We start from the raw sequence: 25,293 nt of genomic DNA, 5'->3' as shown, positions 1-25,293 counted from the left end.
GGCGGTATCTCCTTGAAAGTCAAGCAGAGCTGAGTATGTGGGCTGATGAGCTGATAACCTAGGTTGGAAGGTCAAGATGTGGAGCTGGACAGTGTCCTTCAGGACCACTGTTAAAATACAGACTATCACATGTGAACTTTGCTTTTCTGGGAACCTTGTAAATGCAGACATTTCCCAGGTCTGGGATCCCATTTGAGGGGGGAGTGTGGTCTCCTCTGAATGAGGCACCTCTTGTGCCACAGAAAAGGCAGTTTTCAGGAGATAGAGTTAAAAACTGCTCTGTCCTTGCACTGTTTCAGCAAGGGGTAGAAGTTCTCAGGTGAATGAAGCTGTTATCTCATACTGACTGGCTCAGCCTCACACCTTTACAGCATCACTCAGTCCAAGAAGAGGAAGGCAGAGGTGCTATTACAAACAGCTATATTTTTGCCTTGCTTCTTTTCTAACACACAGCCACAAAGATCTATGCACAATGAGTTACCAGGAAGATGTCAGCTTTCCTGGGCATCTCATTGTCCAATATTTGCTTTGCTTGCTTTTGTCCTTTCTCATTCCTTGATGTCTTTCAACTAGCTTTGTTTAATTTGGTTTAATTTGGACCATACAAGCAGCAATAATTCAGAGTTAAAACACATATCTGAGCCACCTTCAGAGTGTTACAGAGGCTGATACAGGAGCATGTAACTTAATTTATTGTTTTCCACATCCTCTGTTAATGAAATCTAGCTCTAAATTGTTACATGCAAGTGTATGTCCATCTGAGCTCAAAGTATATTACTTGCAGAAAACACAGCCATATTTCTGCAGCTCTGACATAAATTGGTTCCATGACCTTGACAAGCAAAGACTCCATACATCCACTTTCCAGTCTGTAAAATAACAATGTGTCTTGTACAGTTCCATAGCACTCACAGCTGCTTTATCAGAGGATTGCTGATAATTACTGCCATGGTATATGAAACACAAACACACTCGTTCTGTGTGTGCATGAAGCGCTTGATAAGAAGTGAGACACATGGCAGGAAAGAAGCCTTAAGCATAACCATATGTACATGAAAGCTTCATTGTTGGCTTTTAAATGTTGAAAAGGGTTTGCTGCTGACAGCTGAAAAGACATTGAGTGGCTTGTATTTTCGCAAGTAGTATTAACCTTGAAGGAAGACAAGTTCATAGGAAATCTTATACTTGGAAGTCTGCATGTGCAAAATATGCTCAGTGTCATGGGTCATAGTGCCAGCAAGAGGGAGCATCTGCAGGGGATTCCAGGGCCATCCCTCTGTCCTGCTGCTGGGATGGAAGGGCTGCTGGTTCTTGGTGTGCTTTTCTGAGGAGCTTTTGTGCAATGCTCTTTCCATCAAAACATGACTTGGAGATCTCGGCTTTGCTGTCACTGACACATTTTGTTGTTTACGTGCTGCGCTGGGCAGCTTGTCTGGCTCAGTTTTCGTGCTGTAGAAGAGCACTGAAATTTATTAATAACTGTTGCAGCTGAAGCAGATCAAGTTGACGTACATGTGAGGATGAAGCCACTGTGAAGCCTATTTCAGGGTCTCCGAGCTCTTGTCAACTTCTGTATGAGGACGTGAGCTGGAAGGAGAAAGATTTATTTCAGGAAGAGAAAATACAAAAAAAGGGGAATCTCATGCAATGATTGTATGAGAGGGTTAGAAAAGGTGCCAGACTTAATTTTTTTTTCCAAGCAGCTAACTTTTTAGTGCCAATGAGGTGATGTACCAGCCTAGGCCATAGACTTGAGCAATGTTTTTAGTGATTAAAAAAAGTGAGTGGTGTTGACAGTTCTGCCTCTTGTCCTTGCAGCAATACTAAAATTTGGCAAATGCATGAAAACCAGGGAAGACTGTCTTCACTTCTGAAGAAAATTGTGAGTAGCTGAAGGGCTAAAACCTTTAAGAGGATGATAAATGTCCAAAGGATTTTTGAAAGCATTTGATGAAACAGAGTATAAAGAACCAAGGCTGGTAGAAGGTACATAGTAGAGGGGTATAATTCTGTGGTCCAGTGCATCAGCAGTTAATAAGTTAATAACTAAACCTGTGTTTTTAGGGCTAGCTCTTAAAAAGCTGTGCTTCATTTCACAGATGCAAGGTGCCCCAGGAGGTTTTCTTCCCACCAGCACTGGAAATGCCTGGAGCAGACCTATCTGAGCTTTTCTTCTCCAGTAGAGAGAAACCAGTACCTGTAGTCCTTGATGCACCCACTTTAGATGTGTTCCTCAGGATAAGATAAGCATTTGCTTTCGACCATTAACTATAATGGCCCCAAGCTTGCTTGTGGGAGACACATTTACTGCTGATACTGCATTTTATTAGTGGAGTCCTGTACTGTGTGCACTAACAAGTCTCGGCGGAGCATAGGACACAGCCCAGTTCCAGAGAGTATCAAGGCTAAGCATGCTGGGGTGTCTGACATGCCTGGCTTAGGACTTGCCTGTTTCCAAGCAGGTAAATTTGGTTTTAAGTCTGATATAGTTATGCCGTTGCAGCTCTATGCAGGTATGCTGTGAACATAATTAAAATTAAGTGAAACACCAGCTGCCTGCAGGCAGGGCTCTTCTGACTGAACCATTCAGAATTTGATCTTGCCTTTCCTGGGTTTAAATCTCTAGCATGAAAAGCAAATTTTGCTTGGTTCCTTAAGGTTAAACTTTAGTTAATACATGGATCTTTGTGGTGATGACCTCTTTCTTTGGGTAATATCAAAACTCCTCAAGAATTGCCAAGTCCAGTATTTAGCACTACTTCACACACAGGTTGTGTGCTCAACACTGGGGATTAGAAAAAAGTATGGACAATGCTCACTGTTTGATCACATTCATGAGCACAAGGGGTTCATGGCACAGGCACCCTTCACTCTGACTCTTGCTATTTGAGTGATTTTCTTTACATCCAAGCCAAGACACCACCCCATTTGTGTTATGCAAGAAAATGTGATTAAAACCACACTTCTGCCTACACTAGCATTCTCCAGTAAGCTTTTAGGATCTTCCCTGCTGGCTCCTCAAGTGATGCTCAGGTCCTTAGTATTCCTGGAGGCTAAAAGGATGTTTCTTTTGCACTAGTATGCGGAATGTTTTGGGTTTCATTTACTGTTGAAAAGCTGGTGGTTGAGACTACTTTAGCTGGAAATGCAACTCATCATCTTGACAGAGCTACCTGGGGGCAGCCCAGAGCACAGGGACACTCAGTGCTCCTGCCCCCAGGATCACCTGTGGCTGCTTTGCTTGGGAGGGCTGTGGGGAGGGGCAAGCATGATCCAGCTGGGAGGGTAGGGCGAGAGCAGCTGGAGGTGCAGTTTGAGCTCTTACCTGTTAGGGTGGCTGGGAGTGATGAGGACAAGGTGACATGCTGGTCAGTAAGGCAGGTAACACAAAGGCGTGTCTTGCAGTGCTGGAAAGGTCATGGGGCTTAAAAGGATGCCCCAAGTGGTGGGGCTTAGCTGGAAAGACAGAGTTCCTCTGTCTGACTTCTCCCATGGGCCAGCACAGTGCATGCAAGATGGATGGCTGATCATCTGCCTGTTATGGTTAGTGTTTGATTTTTCCAGCTGGACAATGCCTAATCTGTTCATCCTCTGGCTGTGTGAACAGCATTTGGCACTGGGGAGAGATCAGGGTTGTGTGGCTGGGGGTGGAGAGGGTGAAGCTGCTGCCAAAAGGGCAAGTGCCACCCATGTTTGTTGGGTTAAAGCTACTTCTGAGCAGCTGTCTGAAGTTTCTGTCTTTGCTCTCCTGATCTGAAGGAGAGGAGCCAGTGAGCTCTTCAGTGCTGGGCTTTTTCCCAATGAAAATGGGCAATTATTTGTGTAAAGTATCAGGCCTTCAAGCTTTTTTACTTGTTTGTGTGGAGGTTCTGTCTTCACAGGTGGAAGTGGTATATGGTTGGCCACAGCAGTTTTCAGAGACACTCTGTGGTCATTTTTAGGGCAAGACTTGGAAGTCTTGCTGGCTTCAGTGTGATTGAGACTCACACAGAGCCTGGAGGTAGTCATTTAGGTAGGAGACCCTTCTTGATTCTTCATGCTGTCTTCTTTAATGTCATCATAAAGCACTGACATTTGGTTGTTCAACAGTGGTCTTCAGTGCAGAAGGTTGAGGTTTGATCTGTCTGTGCATACCTATGTGGGAGTCTGACCTGCATCTCAAAGTCTGTGCTGCAGTCATTTCTGAGGCTGTATGGTGAAGTTTTTGCATAGGCAAAACTAACACTATCTTGGTGTCCTTAAACAGTTGAGCTTACATGCTGTTAACTAGCTGGTACCTAGTCAGCTTTAGGCTCTTGATTGCCATGTGCGTGAGTTTAGGGTCTGAGGAACCTGCTCCTGATGGCAAAGGTCAATTCCAAGAGGTTACTTTCTACAGCCTGCAAGGGGCTGCTGCCACAGTATGGCAATATGGCCTTTTGACTAGGATGTGAGTCCTTGAAGACCCTCCTTTGGGAAAGCTGGTGGCCATGGGTAAGTAGCTCATCTGGGTGTCCCTTGTGTAGGACTTGGGTATTTGATTATTTATTTTTTCCCCTCTGAATTGATTAATGATATAGCATGTTCCTGCAAAGAAAGCAAAACCTGTAGATTCTTGTAAAGTCTGCTTCCTTTATTTTAATTTTTTGCCAGACCGTAGTGATCTGGTTGGCAAGCTGAAAAGCGGTGTATAGTGACCAGAGAGTTTTCAGCTTCTCCAAAGAGCTGTCCTTGGAAGCATGGAGGGTGACCAGCTCAGGCCACCTGCTTGCCAGCAGAGAAGTGGGCTTGCAACGGTCTGTACTCCTGCCTGCTGTTTAATCGAACATCTGGCGTGGAGTTGCCTGCTTTGAGCTCAATGCTGCGGAAGGTGCATGGAAGGCTCAGGTGCTGCTTCTTGGAAACCTACTTGTATAAATGTCCTTACACTTACTCTCTGTGGTTAATGATCATTTCATTTTTACAGCCTTTAATTTCAATTGACAATGTGGCTTGCTCATCCCAGCAGTCAGCCTCAGTAAGGCAGCTGTACCTTCTTTTAATAGGAACTCTGACCTGTGCAAAATGACTCATCATTAATAAGTCTCAGTAATGGTTTATTTCAGCTCCCTTCCATGCTTCTCTGTCTAATGATTTTTATGCTGTTTTTTGCTTAGCTTATCAAGCAGCAGATTCTCTCCCTCCAGTTTAGGAAGGTAAAACTACAATGCATTAAACTGCTCGGACCAAACACTTTGCTGAATCTGACTGCACATAATTAATCTGTAATGCTTTGGTACTAATTAATTAGTAGAGAGCCCTGAAGTGATCTAACAGCCTTACTCTGCATGATTGGATCCCTAATTCTTGCTTGAACTGCAGATGGCAAAGTGAACGTTCATCACAATTCCTGTGTTAAGGTGCAAGAAATACTCCTCTCTTAGCCAAAGGATGGGTGTTCAGCTGCCTTATATTAAAGTGAGAATTCCATGCAGAGACATTAAAAATTAATTTGCCTGCCCTGAAACTTTTAAAGAAGAAATATTCTTCTTCTCCTGCCATCCTGTGCTTTATTATAAAGGTCCTCATTCATTTGAACTCTGCCTTGAAATGTACTTTGCCTTGGGCAAAACAACACATTTGGAAATCAGCTGGCATTACTGGCTTGCTGCAGAAGCAGGTAGCTGTGGGATTGCTAACTGAAAAAGTAAAGAAAAGAAAATGATGATGAGGAATATACTTCTCAAATCTCCCTCTCCTGCATACTGCTTTTGTATGGAAATCTCTCTTTAATGTAAAAAGGCTACTGAATTGCTGGTGTCTTCTTCCTAGGCTCCAGGGCTTTTTCTGTAGCAAAGATGCAACTTCAGGAAGGCCCAGAGGAACAGCGGCTGCTGCTTTGTATCAGATTTCTTGCATGCTCTGAATTATTGGTTTAGAAAGCAATTTGAATTGGACAAGTCTCATTGCAGCTGGAGTGAGTCAGCTGAGAGCCCCACAGTGCTGCAGTCTCTAAACCCCCCCTGTGACTAATACAATGGTTTCTTTGAAAGATTAAATAGACCTTCCAGGGCGTTCTGCCAAGTGTACATTGGGCAAGTGTCCTCTGATTCATGGGCTGTGCCTGTGGAGCCCCCAGCTTCTGGCGATGCTGCTTTCCTAAACCATTCAGTAGCCTTTGCTGAATTTCACCTGATTGTGGGATTTGCACTGAACAGACCAGACTTATTCTTGGTGCTGCCTGCTGATACCGTTGGCTTGGTACTGGGATTAAACTTGGTCCCAAGTGTCACTATGTGTGTGCACATCACTTTATTTTTTTAAGATGCTGATCTGGTTGCTCTCCTGCTGGGGTGTGACATGTTCATTGATGCTATTGATGCTTGGGAAGTTCCTTATGTGGATCTAAAAGGCATTTACTGGTCTAGGGCTGGGGATCTGTATTGAAGGGGCCATCAAAACCCCACCAGTAACTGCCTTGGTACTGGATTGTCTGCCTTGATCTTTGGAAATGGAAGTTTTTTCTCTTGAGGTTGGAGCATGGAAAGGTTTATCTGGTTTTAAACAGCTGTTGGCTCTCAAACCCTTTCCTGGCCCTGGAGTTGTATGAAGGGTTGCTTGCCAGGACCAGTCTCCTGGGGGCCATTGATTTTCACAGAAAACAGTCTAAGCTGTGGAACCTGTTTTTTACCCCATCCCACACATGTTTGGATGCAGACTGGGCTTATAACCCTCATTCAATAGATGAGTCAAGTTTACAACAGCCCTAGCTGCCCCTATCCCACACCCTTACCCAACACAAAGTGCCTGGGAACTGGGTGACATTCTTGCTGCATCCCAGTTTATTACTTGGGGATTAATCTCCCTGTGCCTCTTACAGACCCATTCTAGCAGGAAGCCAGAGTGAAAATCATAGCACTGTGGCCTCCAGGCAAGTTTTCTGGGTGGATGAAACAGGTAGTTGCTCTGGCTGAAGCTATCCTTTACCCTTCAGCCATGTGTGCAGTTTAGTCCTGGTGCAGTCTGTCTGTGCACCTGACCTTGCTGGGTTCATGCTAAATGTGAGGGGGTTTGTTTTTCCTGAACAAGTCTACTGCTTCAGCAGGTAGAGCATGAGTAGCAACAGCACCAGCATCCTACTTGTGAGGCCAGGGTCCTCCTCACAGAGCCCTCACCACATGCTATGAGCCCTTCTGCTCGTGGAGAGCTGTGTCAGGAATGGTTTGGGGGTTTGTTCGATCTCTTGCATGTCTCTAGAAGCTGATCACTTAAGGAATGCCTTTCACTACTGAAAATTATGTAAGTAGAACTGCCAGCTACCAGTTCTCTTGCGATACTTGCTGTTTCTTGTAAGATCCTTGTACTTGAGACCTTCAGGTCCTCTTTCCTAGTGTAAATGTGAAGTGTTTTAATTGCAGAGGGAAAAATGAAAAAAGCTGTTTCCTTCCAAGAGCCCCAGAGCACTATCCAAATGAAGACCCAACTTGGAATTAAATAATTTTCCTTTATTTCAGAAAGCCCAGATCTTCTGGGGCCTCTCTTGGTGAAGCTCCAACAGGCTTGGCAGTGCTGTATGAATATGGTGACTTATTGCTATCATTGACTAGCGCTTAAATGACTGGAGAATCTAAGGTCCATTTCTGAGCTTCATAGACAGCACTATTTGGATAGTTCTGGCTATTTGGGTGTCCCAACCTGAACTTTGAGGTCAGTGCCTGAGCTCATGGAGTATGTAGTTTAAGTGCCTACCTGCAGCAGTGAGAGATTAAACAGGGAATGGATGTCAGCTTCACATATAATTCCTGAGCTCAGAAAGCTGCAAGCCAGGCTCAAGGTCTCCTTCAGTGACCTGTCCCTGCAGCAGGCAGGTTTTCTTAATGCAGAGCTTTCAAAGAGGGCTTGTGTTTGGGAGATGTGTTCAGTTTGTACTTGGCCTGAAATTACATATGAAGTTTACACAAATAAAGTAAAACCCCAGTGAACAGAACACTTGAAACACTGACGGTGCAGTACTGGGAATGTGAAGCTGACTTTTTTTAGGGTCTTTCTGTGAGCCTGCTGGCTGATCAAAGAAGTGTCCTGGTATAATCAGAAACTAAGATGGTTCTTGACATTCATTACCCCAATAGCCATAAGGGCCAAGACAAAGGAAACATCTCCCAAATGACACTTTAATTTTCGGTCATCTTAAGAGTGAAAAGAACAGTCAGATATCCTGACACTGGACTGGACTTGTGAACAACCTAGGTAGGGATGGTGGGAGGGAAGGAGGGCATTTAAAACAAGAACACAGGCTTCTGAGATAAGATAGAAAGTGGACACTTTGATTTTTCTAGTACTTTGATCTCTAAGAAATGCTTCTTGAATCTTCCAGGAGCACCTTCTGCACAATCATTTCTCAGCTGACGGAGGAAACCCAGCCACTATTTGAAACCACTATCAAATCCCGTTCTGTGTCCGAGGACTCTGATGCTAAATTCACGTGCATAGTGACAGGTAACAGTGTCTTCAGTGAATAACCTGGTCCTGCCTCACTTGCTGGACTTGCACTAGTTAAACTCTAGAGCAAGTGATAACAAGACAATACTTATGTGCACTGTTGTCAGACTGCCAAGTAAAGATTCAGCAACTGCATGATGATTTCAGCTTTAGTGTAAGGGTGGGGGGAAAACACCTGAGATTTAAAGAGGCAAAGGCATAAATAACCTAACATCTCAAAAAGGCAAATTAAAGACCAGAAGATGGAATATGCTGGTTGCCGCTTGGGCCAGCTACATTTTATTGTCCTAATCTCTGCCTCTTCTCTAATCCTGGACTCTGTAACTTGGGAATATGCAATTTTGAAGAGTAAGGCAATCATACTGAAGCCAACTGTGGCTCTTTGGCTGTAAATGGTTAGAGTGCAGCTGCATTTGCATCAGCAAAACCTGTGTGTCTGTGAACATCTGAATAAAAGCAGGTATCTGCCCAATGAGCTAAAATCTAACCTTGGGCAGGAAGGGTTTAGGCCAATAAGAGGAGAAGGCTGAGAAAGAGGGCTGGCACTAAGGCATTGTGGTGATGTGGTATAGCAGTGGATTGGTGTAAAAGCAGGCAGCCCCTTTGCTGATGAGCTTTTGTCCTTGAAAAATAGAAACTCTTTTTTCCACGGTATATACTTGTTTACAACTCTGATCCTTCCTGATGTTGCTCATGTTAATTATTCTGACAGGTTACCCAGTGGGAGACATTAAACAAGTCTGTAAGTTTTGGAAGGAGAAGGATATCTCCAGTGAGCCCCTTAGTCACAAGGATCAAGGCTTTACCAAGAGTTAGGAAACCTAATTTGACATTAGAAACATGCTGTAAATAAGCTGTGCACCAGGAAACGCAGACTGTGAGCCCTTCTGACAACTAATGGCTTTGATTTCTTGGCTCTTCTGTTATGGATTTCTTTGCAGGAGTATAGCTGGTGTATTGATTTTATTTGCTTAACTTGAGCAGACTGCTTCCTGCTTCTAGGGCAAAAGTGGGCTACTAGGTAGATGCCTCCAAATCGTGCCCTTTAGTGATTCATTAGAAGGGCTTTTCCAATTAAAAGCTTTCTAAAAGCAAAAGCTTGACACACTGTGCAGTAGCATGTAACTGGCCATTTTGCAAGCCACGAGTGTCAGAGGTCAAAAAGTAAGTCATGGTTAGCTGTGTTAGGAAATCTTGAGTAACAGCAGATAGAATTCTCTTCCATTTCCCCTTGCCTGAAAGTGTAGAAGTCCTGCAGACCCAGGGCATGGCTGCTTACTGCAAGGACATGTAGTAGCACTGCTCTCCCTTTCAGCATTTCTCACCTCTTTTAAAGTGCCTGGTCCTGGCTTCTCTCACTCGCTTAAATCTTCACCAGCTGCACCTTGAGGTTGATAGTTCCCTCTTAACAAATTTCATCTCTTCCAAAGTCTGGATGATTCCAGCAGCTCCGCATGGGCTCTCTCAAGGTGAGGTGCACTTGTGCAGCTGAGCTCTAGTACACCCATGAGACTAGATGGGTGACAGGAGGCTGGGAAGCACCCTGCAGGTGTGATGCCCAACATGCTCAGTCCCCTTTCAAGAGGAATGGGGATGAGATGCTTGTCAGCCCTGCAAGGAGACCTTGTCCATGTCCTTTCCAGCATCTCACCTGGAAAAGATAGAGAAACTCTTCACTGTAGATTGCACAGGAGTTATGCTGCCAAGGGCAACCTCCTCGGCTTGTATCAAAATTGAAGTATCAACCTCTAGAGACAGATTTGTTCTCTATCCAGTCTGTAGCCCTTCTTGCAGTTCATCCTTGCTCTTGGTAGGCAGGATGCTGCCTTCAAGTTTTGGATGACCTGCTGATGCTGTGTAGTGCAACCTGGTATACTGTACCAGTTGAAAACTTGAACTGATAGTGGTCTAACTTTCTACTCAAGTGAAGGAAAGCGTCAAATGAACATCTTCAGCATGTAGCCTACCACAATATTTTTGTACCTGGTAGACTAGATTGGGGGATGTCTTTATGCATTTAAATTAATAAACCTATAAAACTAGGAATTTTCATGGAAATGCCCTTTAAAAGCAGCCTGAACCACCTATACTATATGGTAATCTCTTGCATGTGGTCCTGTGAACTGCTTTAGGAGCTGGGGATCTCTGGGAGAGAGGGGCATGAGGTGGAAAGCAAACTCCAACTGCAAAGTCTGATCAGCAGTTCAGATATCTCCCCATGCCATGATGTTTACATTCAACTGGGAGACCTTATGGGGAGAAAGGAAGTGGCAGTTGCATCCCTGGCCAGTGATCAGAGTGGAACCAGCTCAGTCCTGCTGTGGCTGGAGTCCAGGGACACTTTGGTTCATAGACTCTCAGGAGGCAAAGGGCAGACTGTCAGCTGCTCCTGTTTGACTCTAAACCACAGACATGGATATGTGACCTACAATAACATCTTCATATTTTTTTTTGCTGCTTCTTGACCAATAACGAGAGTTACAGGGTAGTCCCACTTCTGTGAATACCAGTGACTTGCTGGACGTGTCCTAGGAAGGCAGCAAGATACAACTGTTTGAAGAGCCAGTCCCTATAAAATGTGCTGGGTGGTGCAGGCAAGAAAAAAAAACACCAGTCAGACAGAGGCAGACTTCTGATGCTCTTGGGTGGTTGTGCAAGCCCTTCTTTCCTCCTGTTGCCTAGTTCTGCCTGCTACCAGTGTCCCTAGTACATCTGACTTGATTGTTTTGGGTCAAATCTTGCATCAGTTATGACGTGTTTTCTTTTTTAGACAAAATTAGTTCATCCTTTGAGAGATGTGAAAAAGGGAACAAGAGCACTTCCATTTACTGTGCAGTTTCTTACAGAGCAGAGCACACCATGCTTCTTTGCACTGAGTGCTTTTGTTGGTGGGTCTGTCTGGACTTCAGGATCTCAAGGTTCATCACAGTACTCCTCAGTGAGTGGATATTGGGCTCTTCAGAGAGTGGTCCTTATTGGAGGTGCTACTACAATAATTTTACAACTTTTCAGTCATTGCTGTTACAGCGTTGGCTGGGAAGGAGAGATGTTGGCTGGTGAAATGTGGGGGCTTGGATGAAGGGACCTGGGCCTGTGACTGCTTGTTAGGGAATGAGGCCAACTGGGAGAGGTGATGATTGGATCTAGCAAAGACCATTGTGTCAGTGCCAGGTATATTGCACAACTGCCTCTTCAGCACTGTTTCAGTCCTCCTTAGGCAGGTTCAACTCCTCTGACCTGGCTACCCAAATCATCAGCCCAGGAGCTACTAGGTCCCATCACTCCCTTCTTGGGTCAGTGCCTGTGCTTGAAGAAGTGTCCAGGCTGGTACCTCTCCTATGCTATGCAGGTGCTTGATCAATGTGGGCATCTGCACTCTGAGTAGCACATCCCTAGAGGGGACAGGAACAAAGCAACATGCCCAGAAACAGTCTTGTTTTATTGTAGAGCTATGGAAGGGAAAGGGCTTGGGGAAGGAAGCTGGAGTCAGGTGAGCAGAGAATCGCATGCCTAGTGGATGAGGATTTTAGTAAGCATAAAGCTGAACTTGTTGCATTTGTGGCCCTCTTAGGGAAATGTTTGAAGGATGAGAATTAAATGCTTGAATGAAGGATGTCTGGAGAAATGCAGGGGCTGTGAGAGGGGTGGATGGGTGGGTTTGGGGATGGGGTAGTTGAGTACAAGAGCAGACAGAGAGCTGGTGGGAGGCGAGGATGCCTGGATTTGGGGCAGCCAGTGCAAGAGAGGGATGGAGAATGAGCACACAGGCTGGTGGCGTGGGGAGCTACTGCTCTTAGTGAGTATCTGTCCCTCCTCTCAGCATTACTGGATGCTTCCTTGTCTTCAGGTGATGGGGAGATTTAAATCGATAAAGCCAGAAAGGATGAGATCTTACCATGACTTTTCCTCCCAAAACTGCTTGAAGCCCTTAGTTCACATAGCTTGTGTAAAGCAGAAACGGGAAACTGGAGACTGTGTAATTGTTCTAAACTTTCCACCTTCCTAAGTTTCAGAAGGCTAACTGCTGCCTGCCCCAAAAAAGTTGCTTTAAATGGAGTTTCTCTAGGTGATTTTGGATAACTATTGCAATAACTGTTTTGGATAAGGTCACCAAAGCTCTGAAGAATTCCCAGACTTCTAACAACTTTGGGGGAAAAATATTTGATCTAAACTTGGCAATCTCCATGAAAAAAAACTAAATCTTTGCATATAAAAGTCTCCTGGGTCCTGCAGTAGCTGGTCATCATGCTGGAGCAATGCTTCTGGAAGACATGCTTCCCAAAAACTTTTGCTGGGCTCAAAGATGTGCAGTGGACACCTGCCCTCCTCCCCAGGAATGCCCAGCACCACTCTGTCTGCAACTGGGGGGCACTTGCTGGTGAACACATGGGACCAGCTGCCAGCAAATCCTTCTTGTCACCAGCTGTACAGTGGGTCTACAGGAGTGACAGGTTTTGGAAGGGTGAGTGCCTGATCTATGAATGGCTGCTCTCCAGCAATGTGCTTATGTTAAGGGTGGGCAACTGGTGCCCTGCAGTGTGGCAGTACCTGCTGATGGTGCCCTTGGGTCAGCTACCCTGTCCCACTGGCACCCTTAAAACTGGCCTGTCATGGCAGCTGGGCTAACTACAGATGTTGTGGTTGCAGGGGTTGTGCCCAGGAGTGATGCCTGCCCTCCCCACCCTGTGAGCTAGGGGAATTTTATTTGCTCAGAAGCCTGAAGACTGATGCCTACAGTGTCAGCAGCAGCTCCCCTCCAGTGGAGTACAGGGAGCCTTGCCCCTGCACAGCATCTCTTCATTCCCTGCTTGGTTCCAGTTACAGCCCCTAGGGAGGGACAGCTGTTGTTTGAACAGGCAGCTGGGGCCGCTGTTTCCGCATGGGAGGTGCGAAGCCTTTCAGCATCCCTCTGCCTACAGGTTTCCAGCCATCACTTGCCTGTAGCTCCCTTTCACTGCAGGCTGGAGGCTGCAGCAGGGGCTAGTCCCTTCTTGTCTGTACTGGGCTGGTATGGTGGTAGCCCCTGGTAGGGAGCAGGTAGCCTCAAGGACACAAATGCTACAGGTCAAAGGGCGTTTAGGCTTAACAGGAGGAAAATCTTTTCATGGAGCCACTACACAGCTATAGAAATTGCAGCTCTTTCTGGCAGTTGTCAGCTGGGAATAGGAATCGGCTTCAGAGGCCACGGGGCGGGGGGGAACACAACATCACAGGTTTCTTGGAAATGATAAGCTTGCAGTTCCCAGAATTGGAATCCCTTTGATTGCTGTTCATAGAGTATTAGGAGAATCTACCTGCCAGCTCCCTGCATTATGAACTCTGGGGGCCTCCTGAAGGTCTTGTATGCAGAACAGCCCTTGGGAGGGCTGGGGTTGCCCTGGGCAAAGTGTGAGCTGTGTATGAAAATTGGTTTGTTTCTTTTCCCTGGACCAGAAGGAAACAGCCACATGCTTATTCAGCTCAGGGTACAGTTGCCAAGTATAGTCAGTAGCTAATACTTACGGAAAACATAAGCAGCAGCATTGATCCCTGGTGATCCCATCGCTAGGGTACACTTGTGGCCTCCTCCAGTTAGCACTTTAGGGCTCATTTGCTTCAGCTGTAAGTATCTGAGGGCTTTGCACTTATGCAAACTAGTTTGGAGGGCCAGAGCAGCAGCAGAGAGCAGACCATGGCAAGATGGGGACTAAAGGGGAAGATGGAGAGCCTTGCAAGAAGGGCTTCAGGAGAAAGTCATGACTTAGCTTCCTGCAGAAGAGTAGGAACAAAGTACTAACCAACAGAAAGCCAAAGCTGCTGATGGTAGCAGTGGGAGGGGAATGAGGCAGGAAAGGGTGCAAGAGATGTATGGGCAGTGGGGATGGAGAGGGTCGATGCCAGGGGCAGGGCATCTACCTGACCTCAATGAGCAAAAGAAGATAATAGGGGAAAATCAAGTCTGCAGGGGTATTTGGGCTATGGGGATGGCTGTTCTTTATGGAAAAGAGCAGGAAAGAAAAACTCTTTTGAGACTTGCCCTAACCCTGTCTGGTTCCAGGGGGCTAAGTCCCTTGAGGCCCCAGAGGATGCTGGAGAGCCCCAGCAAGCAAGGAATGGGGATAGGGAGTATATCAAAAGAGCAGACTGTGGCAGGAACGGCCAAGTGATACATGAAGAGGAGATCTGGTATATGCTGCTTTTCTAGTCAAAGGCATTTTGAGTTGGCCAAAACCAGGGTGAATTCCTGCTGATGAATCCTTGCTCCTGGTCTTTCACTCCCACTATGGGACCTTCATGGGAGCAGGTGTAAGCTGGGCTCAGGCATTGCTACAAGCTGCCAGCATCTCTGGCTGGTGCAAATAGGAGGCTCCTGACCCTGGAAATGAAAAGGGCCCTGGTCAGGTTGGCAGCTGGGAAGGGTCCAGGTTAGGTGGGTAGTGCCCTGTCCCTGCCCTCTCTCCACTTCAGAGCCAGAGTCTGGATGCATTGGATATTCCTGGAGAGCCCTTGCTGGCCCCATGCCAGGGCTGTTAATGAGACCTGACCTTCTGGCTCCATTCTGGGATGCTGGGGAGACCCTTGGGGACTGGTGGAGGTAAGCAGTGTGCTGGACTCGCTTTGGCAGCACAGAAAGCCAGCAGGGGCGTTTGCAGGAGATAAGCTTCAGATGTCTGTCCTGGGGCTTTGAACAACTGTTGAGCACATCAACTTAAGCGGAGGCATGATGTGATCATTGAAACTTTTATCCCATGCCCTTGGGGTCAGCTTGGCTATGTGGAGAGCCCTGTGTGAAGTCTGGGAACCAATGTTGGCCACTAGCTTGAGCAGTTTTCCCCTGAAAACTGCTCTTATTCTGAGCAAGAGCTGCTGCTAGTGGAAAACTAGGTCTGTGGCTAGCCCTGGTCCATGTCAGGCACTCATGCTGATCCACCACTCCTGTTGCTAGCAGGAACATGGCTGCATGCCCAGCCTGCTAGCCAGCCAGTCACGCACATCATGATGTCATTTTACTGAAAAGGCAGATGACATCTGTTGTCAAGTGACATTTGTAGGACACCAGACTGGCTGTGATGCAATCAAGGTTGTTTCTGTTCAATGGAAACTTTTGGATCATCTTACAGGCTGTGACACTTGGTGAAAAGCTGTGAGCTCCGTGGAGGGGTGGATGCCTGTTTTCTAACCTTGGCCTTAGTCTCAGCAAAACATGCCTCTTCCTATAAAAGTGACAGTATGCTCACCTTCTCCCAGCCAGTGTTACAGGAGACGATCGTGTGATCTACTCCCCTATGAGGGATGAAGTGCTGGGATTTTTTTCTCAAAAATAGCCCTATTCCTAGGAGTGATAAAAGACTTGGATAAACCCATCAGGGTTTCCACTGACAACACTTTCTGCTGTGTGATGTAAAGAATGCAGTGAGCCAAGAATAACATGTATCCTATTCTGCTGGAGCATTTTGTTTTGCTGTTGATACCTTGTCCCCACAGGAGCAGGTGTGCTGTGCTACTGGTTGCAATGTTTCACACCCTAATATACCACATGTCTCCTCCCCAGGATACCCACAGCCAGAGGTGACATGGTATAAGGATGATGAAGAGATGGACCGCTACTGTGGCTTACCTAAGTATGAGATATTCCGTCATGGAAATCGCCACACATTGCAGCTGTACAAGTGAGTAGAGAAGTTGGAGAGTGGTTGGATTTGGTGATGGGAGCTCCAAGCACATTTTCAGTATTTGGAGGAGCTGGCTGTCAGCAGTGATCTCCCCACAGCACCCAGGCTGGCCCCTTCTGCTCCCCATTACCATGTTCCTGGCTGTCCCTTCCCCTTCAGCTCTTTGACTGCCTGATCACATCAGCATGAGATCCATTACTGCATCTGGGAATAGCTGCCGTGCTGAAAGCAAGAGGAAGGTCAGGAGAAATTTCTCTCTGGAGCCTTCAATGCTGGTGGCAATGTGTGCTATAGCTGCACCAGATAGGAGCTGAGCATTAGGGTTGGGCGAAGGTGAGCAAAGGGGAAGTACTAGCTGCCACCAGGATGATGGTCTGGGGGATCAGGCAGGACAAGGACAGAAACAGTTCATATGAGTGTTCTAGGCAACGGCAAAGAGACAGAGGGGCTGCAGCCCTCGCCCAGAAGGACCTTTCATAGCTCTCACTGTGAGGTCAGGGAAGGAAAGGGCTGCTTTGGCACTTGGATGGAGGGCCACCTCTATTCATCCCTGACTACCAGCTTCTTTTAACTTTAAACGAGGACCGTATTTCTGGAGAGCCAGGCACACCATCTGTGTCCCTGGCAAGCAGAGATGTGTTGCACCTCAGGTCCTGGATTTGGGATGTCAGAAGGTGTAGCACTGTCTGAAAGAGCAGAATATTGGTACTGCTGATAGTCCTGTCATCCTTATGCTTTTAGCCTGGCTTTTCTGCCACCTCAGATGTGCTCCAGGTTTCCATCAGAGGCTGGTTCACCTCCTGCCAGGAGCAGGGATCTCCATGGGCCAGGCGTTCCTGAGGGGTGAAAGCAGAGATGGCATGTGTATGCCTGTGAAGCAAAGGGGGAAGGCTGTAGTAAGGTAGTAGAATGGAGGAAGAACAGAAATGTCATGTAGGCTGTGAAGAGCTAAGAGGAGAAGATCCTGCAGAGGAATATGGCCAAGAACAGCTGGGACGCCTGGTGCTAGCTGTTCCTCCTCAATCACAGCCCTCTTATCAGAGTTACAGCTCAGGGCAGAGCTGAGTACTGGTTTAACATCCAACTTGCTTATCTGCTAGTGCTGAGAACAGGCAGAGCCTGGGGAGGGAGGCCAGCTCCAGGCCTACCACAGGTACCTCAAGGGCCATGTCTTTGTCTTCTGGCCCCTGTGGAGCAAGAAGTGGGACAGCATGTATGCCTGTGTGCCCAGCCATAGTGCCTGGGGAGGATGGGCAGGTCTCATGCAGAGCTTTTGGTTTCCAGGTGCCAAGAAGAAGATGCAGGCATTTACCAGGCCTCAGCTAGAAATAACAAAGGCATTGTGTCCTGCTCTGGTGTGTTGGAAGTGGGAATGATGACGGAATTCAAAATCCATCAGAAGTGGTTTGACAAAATTAAGAGAAAAGCTGAAGAAAAGTTGCAAGAGATAGAACAAGGCAAGAAACGAGGGAAAGAAAATGTGGAGGTGGAGAAGCTGCAGGGAATGAGCCCTGATCGGCTCCAGAGGAAGCGGCGGCTGGCCAGGGATCTGAATCTCCAGTCAGGAGCCTCTAGGTGGGAGGAGGATGCAGCAAAAGTGCATGTTGCAGATTCCCAGTCTATTAATGAGCCAAAGGAACAGCCAGTCAATGCGGTGACAGGCTTTCCAAACAAACTGATAGCACCTTTGAAAGCAGAGGTGACCACCAATGGAGATGCCCCTTTGGAAAGTGTGGAGGAGAATGGGAACAGCTTTCTTGCGTACATCTACGAGACTGTGGAGGACCTAGCAACTAAGCCAGTGGCAAAAGACTCTGCAGCTAAAAAGAAAAAGAAGGTGGAGGCTCCTCCCGCAGTGAAGCAGGAAGCTTCCAAGAGAGAACAAAGTGGGCGAGACAGGGCCAGTCCCTCTCTAAATCCAAGGTTTGCCCCTCCTGTCCCTTTACGCAGGAGTGCACGTTTAAGGGTGGCAAATGATCAAGAAGAGGAAAAGAGTCCAAAAGTCAAAGAGCCTGGGAAAGCTGTGAATCATGATACTAATGGCGACATGCACTTCTCTTTGAAAGAGATGTATTTTGATAAGCAAGTGAAGCCAGCAGCAGGGGAAGAGGAAGTGGGAGCCAAGGAAGAGGCTGTGAGCAAGGCTGCCCTGCAGCCTGTAGCAGTCAGCAGACAGACAGAGGATGCTCTGCCATCCTCGGAGGTGATGGAGGCAGGACCTGTGCCGTCTGAGGGACAAAGAGGCCAGCACCAAGCCCAGAAGTTGGAAGGAAACAAAGCCGTCAGTCCAGAGGTAACTAGGACAGAAAACAGCCAACACAGGGGTTGTAACAAGAAAATATTTGTGCTGCACCATTGTATTGTGGCACCAGCTCTGAGAGGCTGCATGTATCCCATGGGATCTGCTGCTGAGGCTTCATAGTTCTCCACTGGCAAAAGCATCCAGGAAAAAGGTCTTTCTGGACTTTTTGTGCCCAGACAACAGAGCTTCCACCCCATCTCCAAATAACTGTCAGATGAGGTGGTGAGGCAAAGATGTATGTCAGGGCCCTCTAGCCAAGCAGCTGGTCTCTGGGTGGCCTGGGGCATGCTGTGAGCTCTCTTGTTTAATCTGTAGGCTGACCTCATCCAAAATGTTTCCAAATCTGTTAAGCAGGGAGCACTGAATGGCTATTTATAGTTGGGGGTGGATGCCTTGTGCTTATGGCAGGCAGTGAGACGGATGACATGTTCAGTTTAGCAACTGCACCTGAACTTCAGCCGGTGTTTAATGAGCCCCCCCCATGCAAATGAGCACAGCGTGCTAGGTATACCACATGAGCTGTGCCACGTAGGTCATTGAATTTTATAAATTTATAAATAGTATAAATTTATAAATTATATATAAATTTATTAATAAATTTATAAATACAGTGCAACATGTATACAGTAGATTTGGGCTATTTTTTGGCTCTTCTCTGTTGGAAAAACTCTGTTGCAAGACTCATTGTGGTGCTGATACAGTGCCAGGGTACAGCACCTGCTCCTGACCCTCACTGCATCTTTTAGTCAACTTCTATTTTTGTCACTCAACCTGAAGCATTTTCCATGAAAATATTAGACTGAAAGTTACCAGTCTTTTTTCATTTCCCATTTTTCTTTAATGACCCCTTCTGTGCTAAAAGGTTCTGAGTCCAATTTGCAGGTCCTGTCAGTATTTGATGTTTGAGCTATGGCAGGTGTACACTTTCAGTACAGACTAAAACACTTCAGCACGATCAGAGGGTGCAGCCCATCTCCCTTGGTAGGTAATGCAAATACTTCAGGCTGTGGAAACATGCATAATACAGAAAGTGGTACTGCTGGTTGCTCCAGTGAAAAAAAATTTCTTTCTTCTGGATTTTTTTACCCGTAGGCAGGAAAATCATTTACTGGTAATGTAATGCTATGTTAAGCAGTGAAGTGAGCATCTGGGTCCTGGCCTTGCCACAGTGCAGCACCCTGAACCCATGTTTAACCTTGACCCATCAGCATTCCATATTGCTACAGAAATTACTGCTGTGCATGTGAGCCCATGACAAAGCAGTTTTTCCTCCCTCTGCGTTTTTATACCCCTTGCTCTTAAGGAGGACGGAAAGTGTTGGTGTGTAGTAGCCAGGCTTGGGCTGTCATCTCTGAGCCTTTGACATACATAAAGGTATTTTCCTCTTCAAAAACCCACTTACAGAGGGAAACCTGTAACTTGCCAGCTGGTGGGCCTTTGAGTAGACAAAAGGGAATGCTTTTGATTTGAATTTGAATGCATCAGCTAGTAGTGATGCTGGGGAAAGGGCTCAGACTTCCGTGTGACCAGATAAGCCATTTTAAAGCCCTTTAAAGCTGACTCTGAAGTGTTTGAGGATATTTTCACTCCCCAGGACATGGGTTGCTTGTCTTTTTCTTTTTTAATCTCTCTTAAACAAGACAAGGTCATAGCATAAGTATCTTCCTCACCTTGGGACTAGCTGCTGGGCTTCATGCTCAGGACTTTTCTTTTGAGCTGGATTTATCTGTAGCAGAAGGGCTTTCCAAAATGCCAGGATCTGAACATCCTCATGCATGAGAGCAAGGAAGAAACTGAATTTGCATGGTGATTGCTCTTGCCTAACTTAAATTGATAATTTTATTACTCAAACTAGAGGCATATAAGAGTTTTACAGTTACTTAAGGACAGATGCCTTTCTGAAAAGCTTTCTGCAAGCTTTTCTGAATAAGCTTTAGTTTGCGCACCAATGATAAGGAAACTTCCCCCAAGTCCTCTTCAGCCAAAGAGATGCCCTTATTGACCAGCACCATTGTGTAGAGCTAGCTCTGTGCATCCATCGGTGAACCACCACCCTTGGTCCACCTCAGGCCCCCTTGGGCACTGTGCTGCTCAGCCCCTGGTGCAGAGGGCCCAGGGCTGGCCCTGCGGTTAGATTGGGCAGTGTCCATCCCCATACCTTTCTGTGCCTTGGAGGACCTAATAGTGTGGTAAAACCCAGTGGGGTTTCACTGTATAAAGCCTATCTGTCTCTTAAAATTATACCTTTTAAGCCTGAGCACTGGGGTGCTCTGTGTTGTGACACTCAGCCTGTGGAAGCAGGCAAGCAGAGAACTTGCCTCTGACCCCCAGGACATGGTTCTAAGGGAGCAGCAGCAGGGATGTGTGGCATTTGGGGGGTGCCCGTGCAGCCCTGTGAACTGTGGAGCCCTATTTCTGCACACCCTGTGTGCAGAGACAAACTGCCCAGCCTTTGGCATCCTTTGTAGTCTACCAAGGAAGCAGACTTGAATTGTGTGTGCAGTAATAGCCCCCCCTAATGCTGCTCTTCCCACCCCAGTCCTCTGATACTCACATTGTTGTAACAGTGGCCAGGGGAAGGGCTTGCTGAGACCATCATTACCTTTCCTGTTTTTTCCAAGATTCAAATGAAGCTGAAGTGGCACAAAATAGAATGGGTAAGTGCCACAGCGCTCCTTTCCCATGGACCTCATTTTGGAGGCTTAAAGCTCAAGTCAGAGGCCTCAAAATCTTTAGCAGCAGATACTCTGGGATGGAAGGAGAACCTGTTGTGTACATGCCCTGTTCCCATGTGATTGTCTTGGTGTTGCTAGCTGAGTATCAGCTGGGCGCAGCATGTATCAGTGCTATTGCTGCCTCCCCTGAGCCTTACCCTACAAAAATAGATAGTGCTCCTTGGCTGAAGGATTTCACCAGATCTCCTCAGGGTAAAGCTCAGCCATCACAGCGGTCAGTTTGCTGAAATGTCTGCTAGTGTGCAAGCTGCAGTCGGAAACATTTGAGCTTCCCGAATGTCAAAGAAACAGGATGGTTGAATAGCACAGATAACGTTATGGTGTACAGTTTCACTATGAATCATTTGGGCAGCCTCATCCAGATGGTGTGTGACATGACGATCACCCAATCCCACAGTGGAGATTGCAGATATAGTATAGGGGGAACACTGAGTCTTAAAAAAGAGCAAGGAAATTACACAAGGTCTTGGCAATGACTGATAAAAATGGGAAAGTTTTGCTCCTTGGGAAGGCACCATGTCAGAGAAAACTGCATTAAAGACCATTTAATGTTTTAGAGAGGTAGATTTCCTGCTTCTTTGTGCACAACCAAGGCATTGAAAGGCAGAAGAGTTGATTAGAAGAAAAAAAAAAAAAAGTTTTGTGCAGCATGACAGGGGGCTGTGGGACCCACTATTGCGGGACAGTGGTGAAGCCAGGAGGCCCTGGACGAGTGAGTATCAGTGATACCAAGTTAATACTTATGACTGAAGCAGAAGTTGGGCAGTGCCATGTGGTACATATGGACCACAAGCACCACTGAGCAGACCCAGGCAGTAAAATTACGCTAACTTTCTATATATATTTTTTCCCACTAGGTTGGAGCAGCAGTGGGACAGTCTGCTAGTGACCTAAAACACCCAGTGTCCAATCCAATTGTAGGGACCGGTCAGCAAGCCAGTAAGTTAGAGGAGCTCAGGAAAGAGGTGCCTGTCTCCCAGGAGAGCAGGGGGGCTGGGAAAAGGACAAATTCTCAGCTGAGGCCTCAGGAGCCACCAAAGCCACCATCACCTTCTCCAGACCATGTGCAGTCCAGCAAGGAGCACCCTCCCACTAGGAAGCAAGCAGAAGGACATTCCCATGCTCTTGAGGTTAGAGAGACCCAACAAGGACTGTTAAATCAAGAAGACAAAAGCCAAGGTGAAGAGAAGCCATTGCTAAAGAAATCAAGTTCTCCAGAGCCTGGTGACAACACTCTTCTTAAGCAAATCACACAACAGACAGTAGTCAAGGATGAGAAGAGCAAAGAGACAGGAGCAGAGCTGTCTGGGAGCTGTCCTGGTGCAGAGGCAGGAGAGAGCAGTGCAACAAAGCCATCTCCTGCGGCTTCACAGGGGGAGGCAGGAGGGACACCTTTGGGACTTCAGGAGACTAAAACACCAGCTCCTGCTTCAGTTCAGCTTGTCAAGGAAGAGCTGCTTCCCGCTCCTGCAGCAGGGATGTTGGTGGCTCAGGAGGTACCGCTTGCAGCTCATGGTGCCCCAGGATTAGAGGCCACAGCAGGAGAGGTCCCATCTGGAGCCCAGCTGCTGCCTCCTGCAAGCAGAGAAACAAAAATCAAAATGGCAGATGGATCTGCCCCTCAAGAGAAGCTTTTAGCCAGCACTTTATGGAAGGAGAGTGCCAAACCAGTGCCTGTAGGACCTCAGGAGAAAGAAGGAGGAGAGCAAACAGCTGCAGCTCCATGCCAGGAACCGGCAGCACCTTTAGGCACTTTAGAAGGAGGTGCTGAGGTTCAGCCACAAGTACCACTGGTCCTGTCTAGGCCTGAGAGACCTCGGGAGATGTCTTTAGAGGAGGAGATGCAGCACAAAAACCTTGTTTCCTCCTTGAAGAACTATCTACTGCTGCTTTTAAAAATGTCAGATAGCAGTCAGGATGCCACAAAAGACACTGACCCCAGGGACAAGGAGCAGCCCAATGCAGAGGAAGCCATGCTCCCAGAGATGGGCATTGCAGGCCTGAGCCCCTGCACCTCAAGGAGAGTTTTGGAAAAGGTACAAAACAACCAGCTCTTCCAGACAGCAGAGAGCTTGCCTCTGACCCCCAGGACATCCAGGCGGATCACAGGCATGATTAACGAGGAATTTGTTACCAGCAAGGAGATGCTGGCTTGCAGGCCTGTGCCCCCAAAGAGACGTACCCGGGTTGCTCCTGAGGCGGAGGGACCACCCCAGCTCTCTGTGCCCTCCATTGTGGTGGGCAGTATGCTGGCAGCTGAAGCAGGGCAGCCTCCTAATAACATATCCAACTTGCCTCCAGTGAGCCCTGAAAAAGAGAGCCCTGGTGACCCTTTGACAGTGCTACCTTGTGCCACACCAGAGGAGCTTGCTTCTGGGGCACGGCGCAAAATATACCTGCCAAAAACCAAGCAGGTGGGGGAGGAAGAGGAGGCAACCCCAGAGAGCTTGGAGCACCTGAGAAGTCCTACCATTTCACCATGGCAACCTAGGAATAACATAGCCCTGTTGCCGTCGCCTGCCCTGGCTCCATCCCTTCCTGCAGAGCAGCGCTCGCCAACCCTTGTGAGGAAGATGTCCACACTGGAGGTTCCTAAGTTGTATGAGGAGCCCACAGGTGACAGCAGTGGTGACCACGAGGTCCCTGAAGATGCTAAGCCAGAAGCACAGCCAGCAGAGTCCAAGAAAACAAATAACCCATTTAAAGGTAAGGGAAAAAGTAATCCCATTAAGCACATTTCCTTATTGCCTACAGGGGGAACCTGGCCAGCTGAGCCCATGATAGCCAGCTAGGGCTGCATGAGTTTGGTGCGTTTGCAGGGTTTTCAGCATCACCCTTTGCCTGTGTGAAAGCCAGAAGTCTGTCCCAAGATTTCTTCCCTAGCACAGGGAGCGTGGAGGAATGTAAGAGACGGCAGTGCTGAGACTGCCTGTCTCTGCAGCCTGGACTTCCCTGGCTAAAGGAATCATATCATTTGTATTAGAATGAAGCTGGGTTAATTATCATTGATAATATACAGCTGTGGGTTGGCCGATGTAGATAAAGTGCAGCTGTGGGTGGTTAAGTGGTTGAGAGCCAATGAAGGGGGAGTAGCCAAGGAAGAGAAGGAGAGAGAGGAAGAAGTAAGAAGTAAGAGAAGAGAGAACACACGGCCTAGATGAGGCAGGATGAGGAGAAGGCAGCAGAGGGACTGTATGAAGAGTATGCTGGTATAAGGTGGTAAAAGACCTTGTTGCAGCGTGATAGTTTGGAGAGTGCTGCAACAATCATTCTCTTGTTTTTGGTCTCCATGTCCTGGTCCTTACTGTGACTCATGCTGGTTGGGGGTCCAGTGGGCATCAGCAGCATGCACACTCCTTTTTTGTGGTCAACCCCATGGTATGGTATGACTCCATGGTCAATGCTAATTTGATCCTTCATGGTGTTGAATTTGAAAAGGTGTAATCCTGGTGTTGAAGCACTTGTGGGAGCCAGGTGATATCTTCACAGAAATCAGCACTCTTGCAAAAGTAGGAGTAACCTTGGTAAATCCGTACTTCAGTAGATGATTGTTTCCTCCAACATTGTGTAGTGGTTTTCTGCATTGCCTCTGGCCAAGCCTCACTAGGTATTGCAGTGCTGTGCTGTTGAACAAATTTGTATCACCTGTATTCCACTGTATGTATTCAGGCAGAGGTAATGGGAAGGTAACGTTATACCAGGCTGTGTTGACATACATGTGATACCCAACACCAAAGTCCTAAGCAGCAGCACTGGAGTAGGCTGGCCTGTACCCAGAGCTACAGCCAGCACTGTGTGTCTCACCATTGACCTCTTTGCACCCTGTCTTTAGCTCCGCAGGTGATTCGTAAGATCAGGGCAGAACAATTTTCTGATGCATCAGGAAACCTGAAACTTTGGTGCCAGTTCTTCAATATTTTGACTGATTCTAAGCTGATGTGGTACAAAGATGAGATCCCTGTAGCAGAAGCCCAAAGGAGGTAACCTGCCAGCTCTGCTTCATTGTAGTCCTTGTGCATAGCCCTGAGTTCATGTTTTAAACCCAGCTCCTTGTGTTTACTGGGGTGAAGTTGCCCCTTCTGTTAAGGCTGCATGGGAAGCTCATTGCATGGCATAGTATGTTGTGAACTTTATCTTCTCATTGCCC

The 25,293-nt window shown here is 47.1% G+C and overlaps 1 protein-coding gene across 3 annotated transcripts in view; it reads left to right on the top strand.

Moving 5' to 3' along the window:
• Window positions 1-25,293, top strand: part of ALPK3 (alpha kinase 3) — a 34,533-nt gene that overhangs the window by 4,057 nt on the left and 5,183 nt on the right. The window contains exons 1-6 of one of the 3 annotated variants that reach the window (XM_027802816.2): window positions 4,058-7,665; window positions 8,333-8,454; window positions 15,989-16,106; window positions 17,394-18,402; window positions 22,004-23,852; window positions 24,979-25,126. In XM_027802816.2, the coding sequence (XP_027658617.2) occupies window positions 16,033-16,106; window positions 17,394-18,402; window positions 22,004-23,852; window positions 24,979-25,126 (3,080 nt within the window). In that variant the 5' untranslated portion in view covers window positions 4,058-7,665; window positions 8,333-8,454; window positions 15,989-16,032. Of the gene's footprint in view, window positions 1-4,057; window positions 7,666-8,332; window positions 8,455-12,147; window positions 15,032-15,988; window positions 16,107-17,393; window positions 18,403-22,003; window positions 23,853-24,978; window positions 25,127-25,293 lie in introns of those variants that run through there. The other 2 variants (XM_055716606.1, XM_027802815.2) reach the window with 2 other exon arrangements.

This window comes from Falco cherrug, chromosome 7 (assembly GCF_023634085.1).
Source record: "Falco cherrug isolate bFalChe1 chromosome 7, bFalChe1.pri, whole genome shotgun sequence".
NCBI classification, from domain to species: domain Eukaryota; kingdom Metazoa; phylum Chordata; class Aves; order Falconiformes; family Falconidae; genus Falco; species Falco cherrug.
The sequence above is the reverse complement of the archived record's forward strand: the minus strand, read 5'-3'. Positions and strand labels throughout refer to the sequence as shown.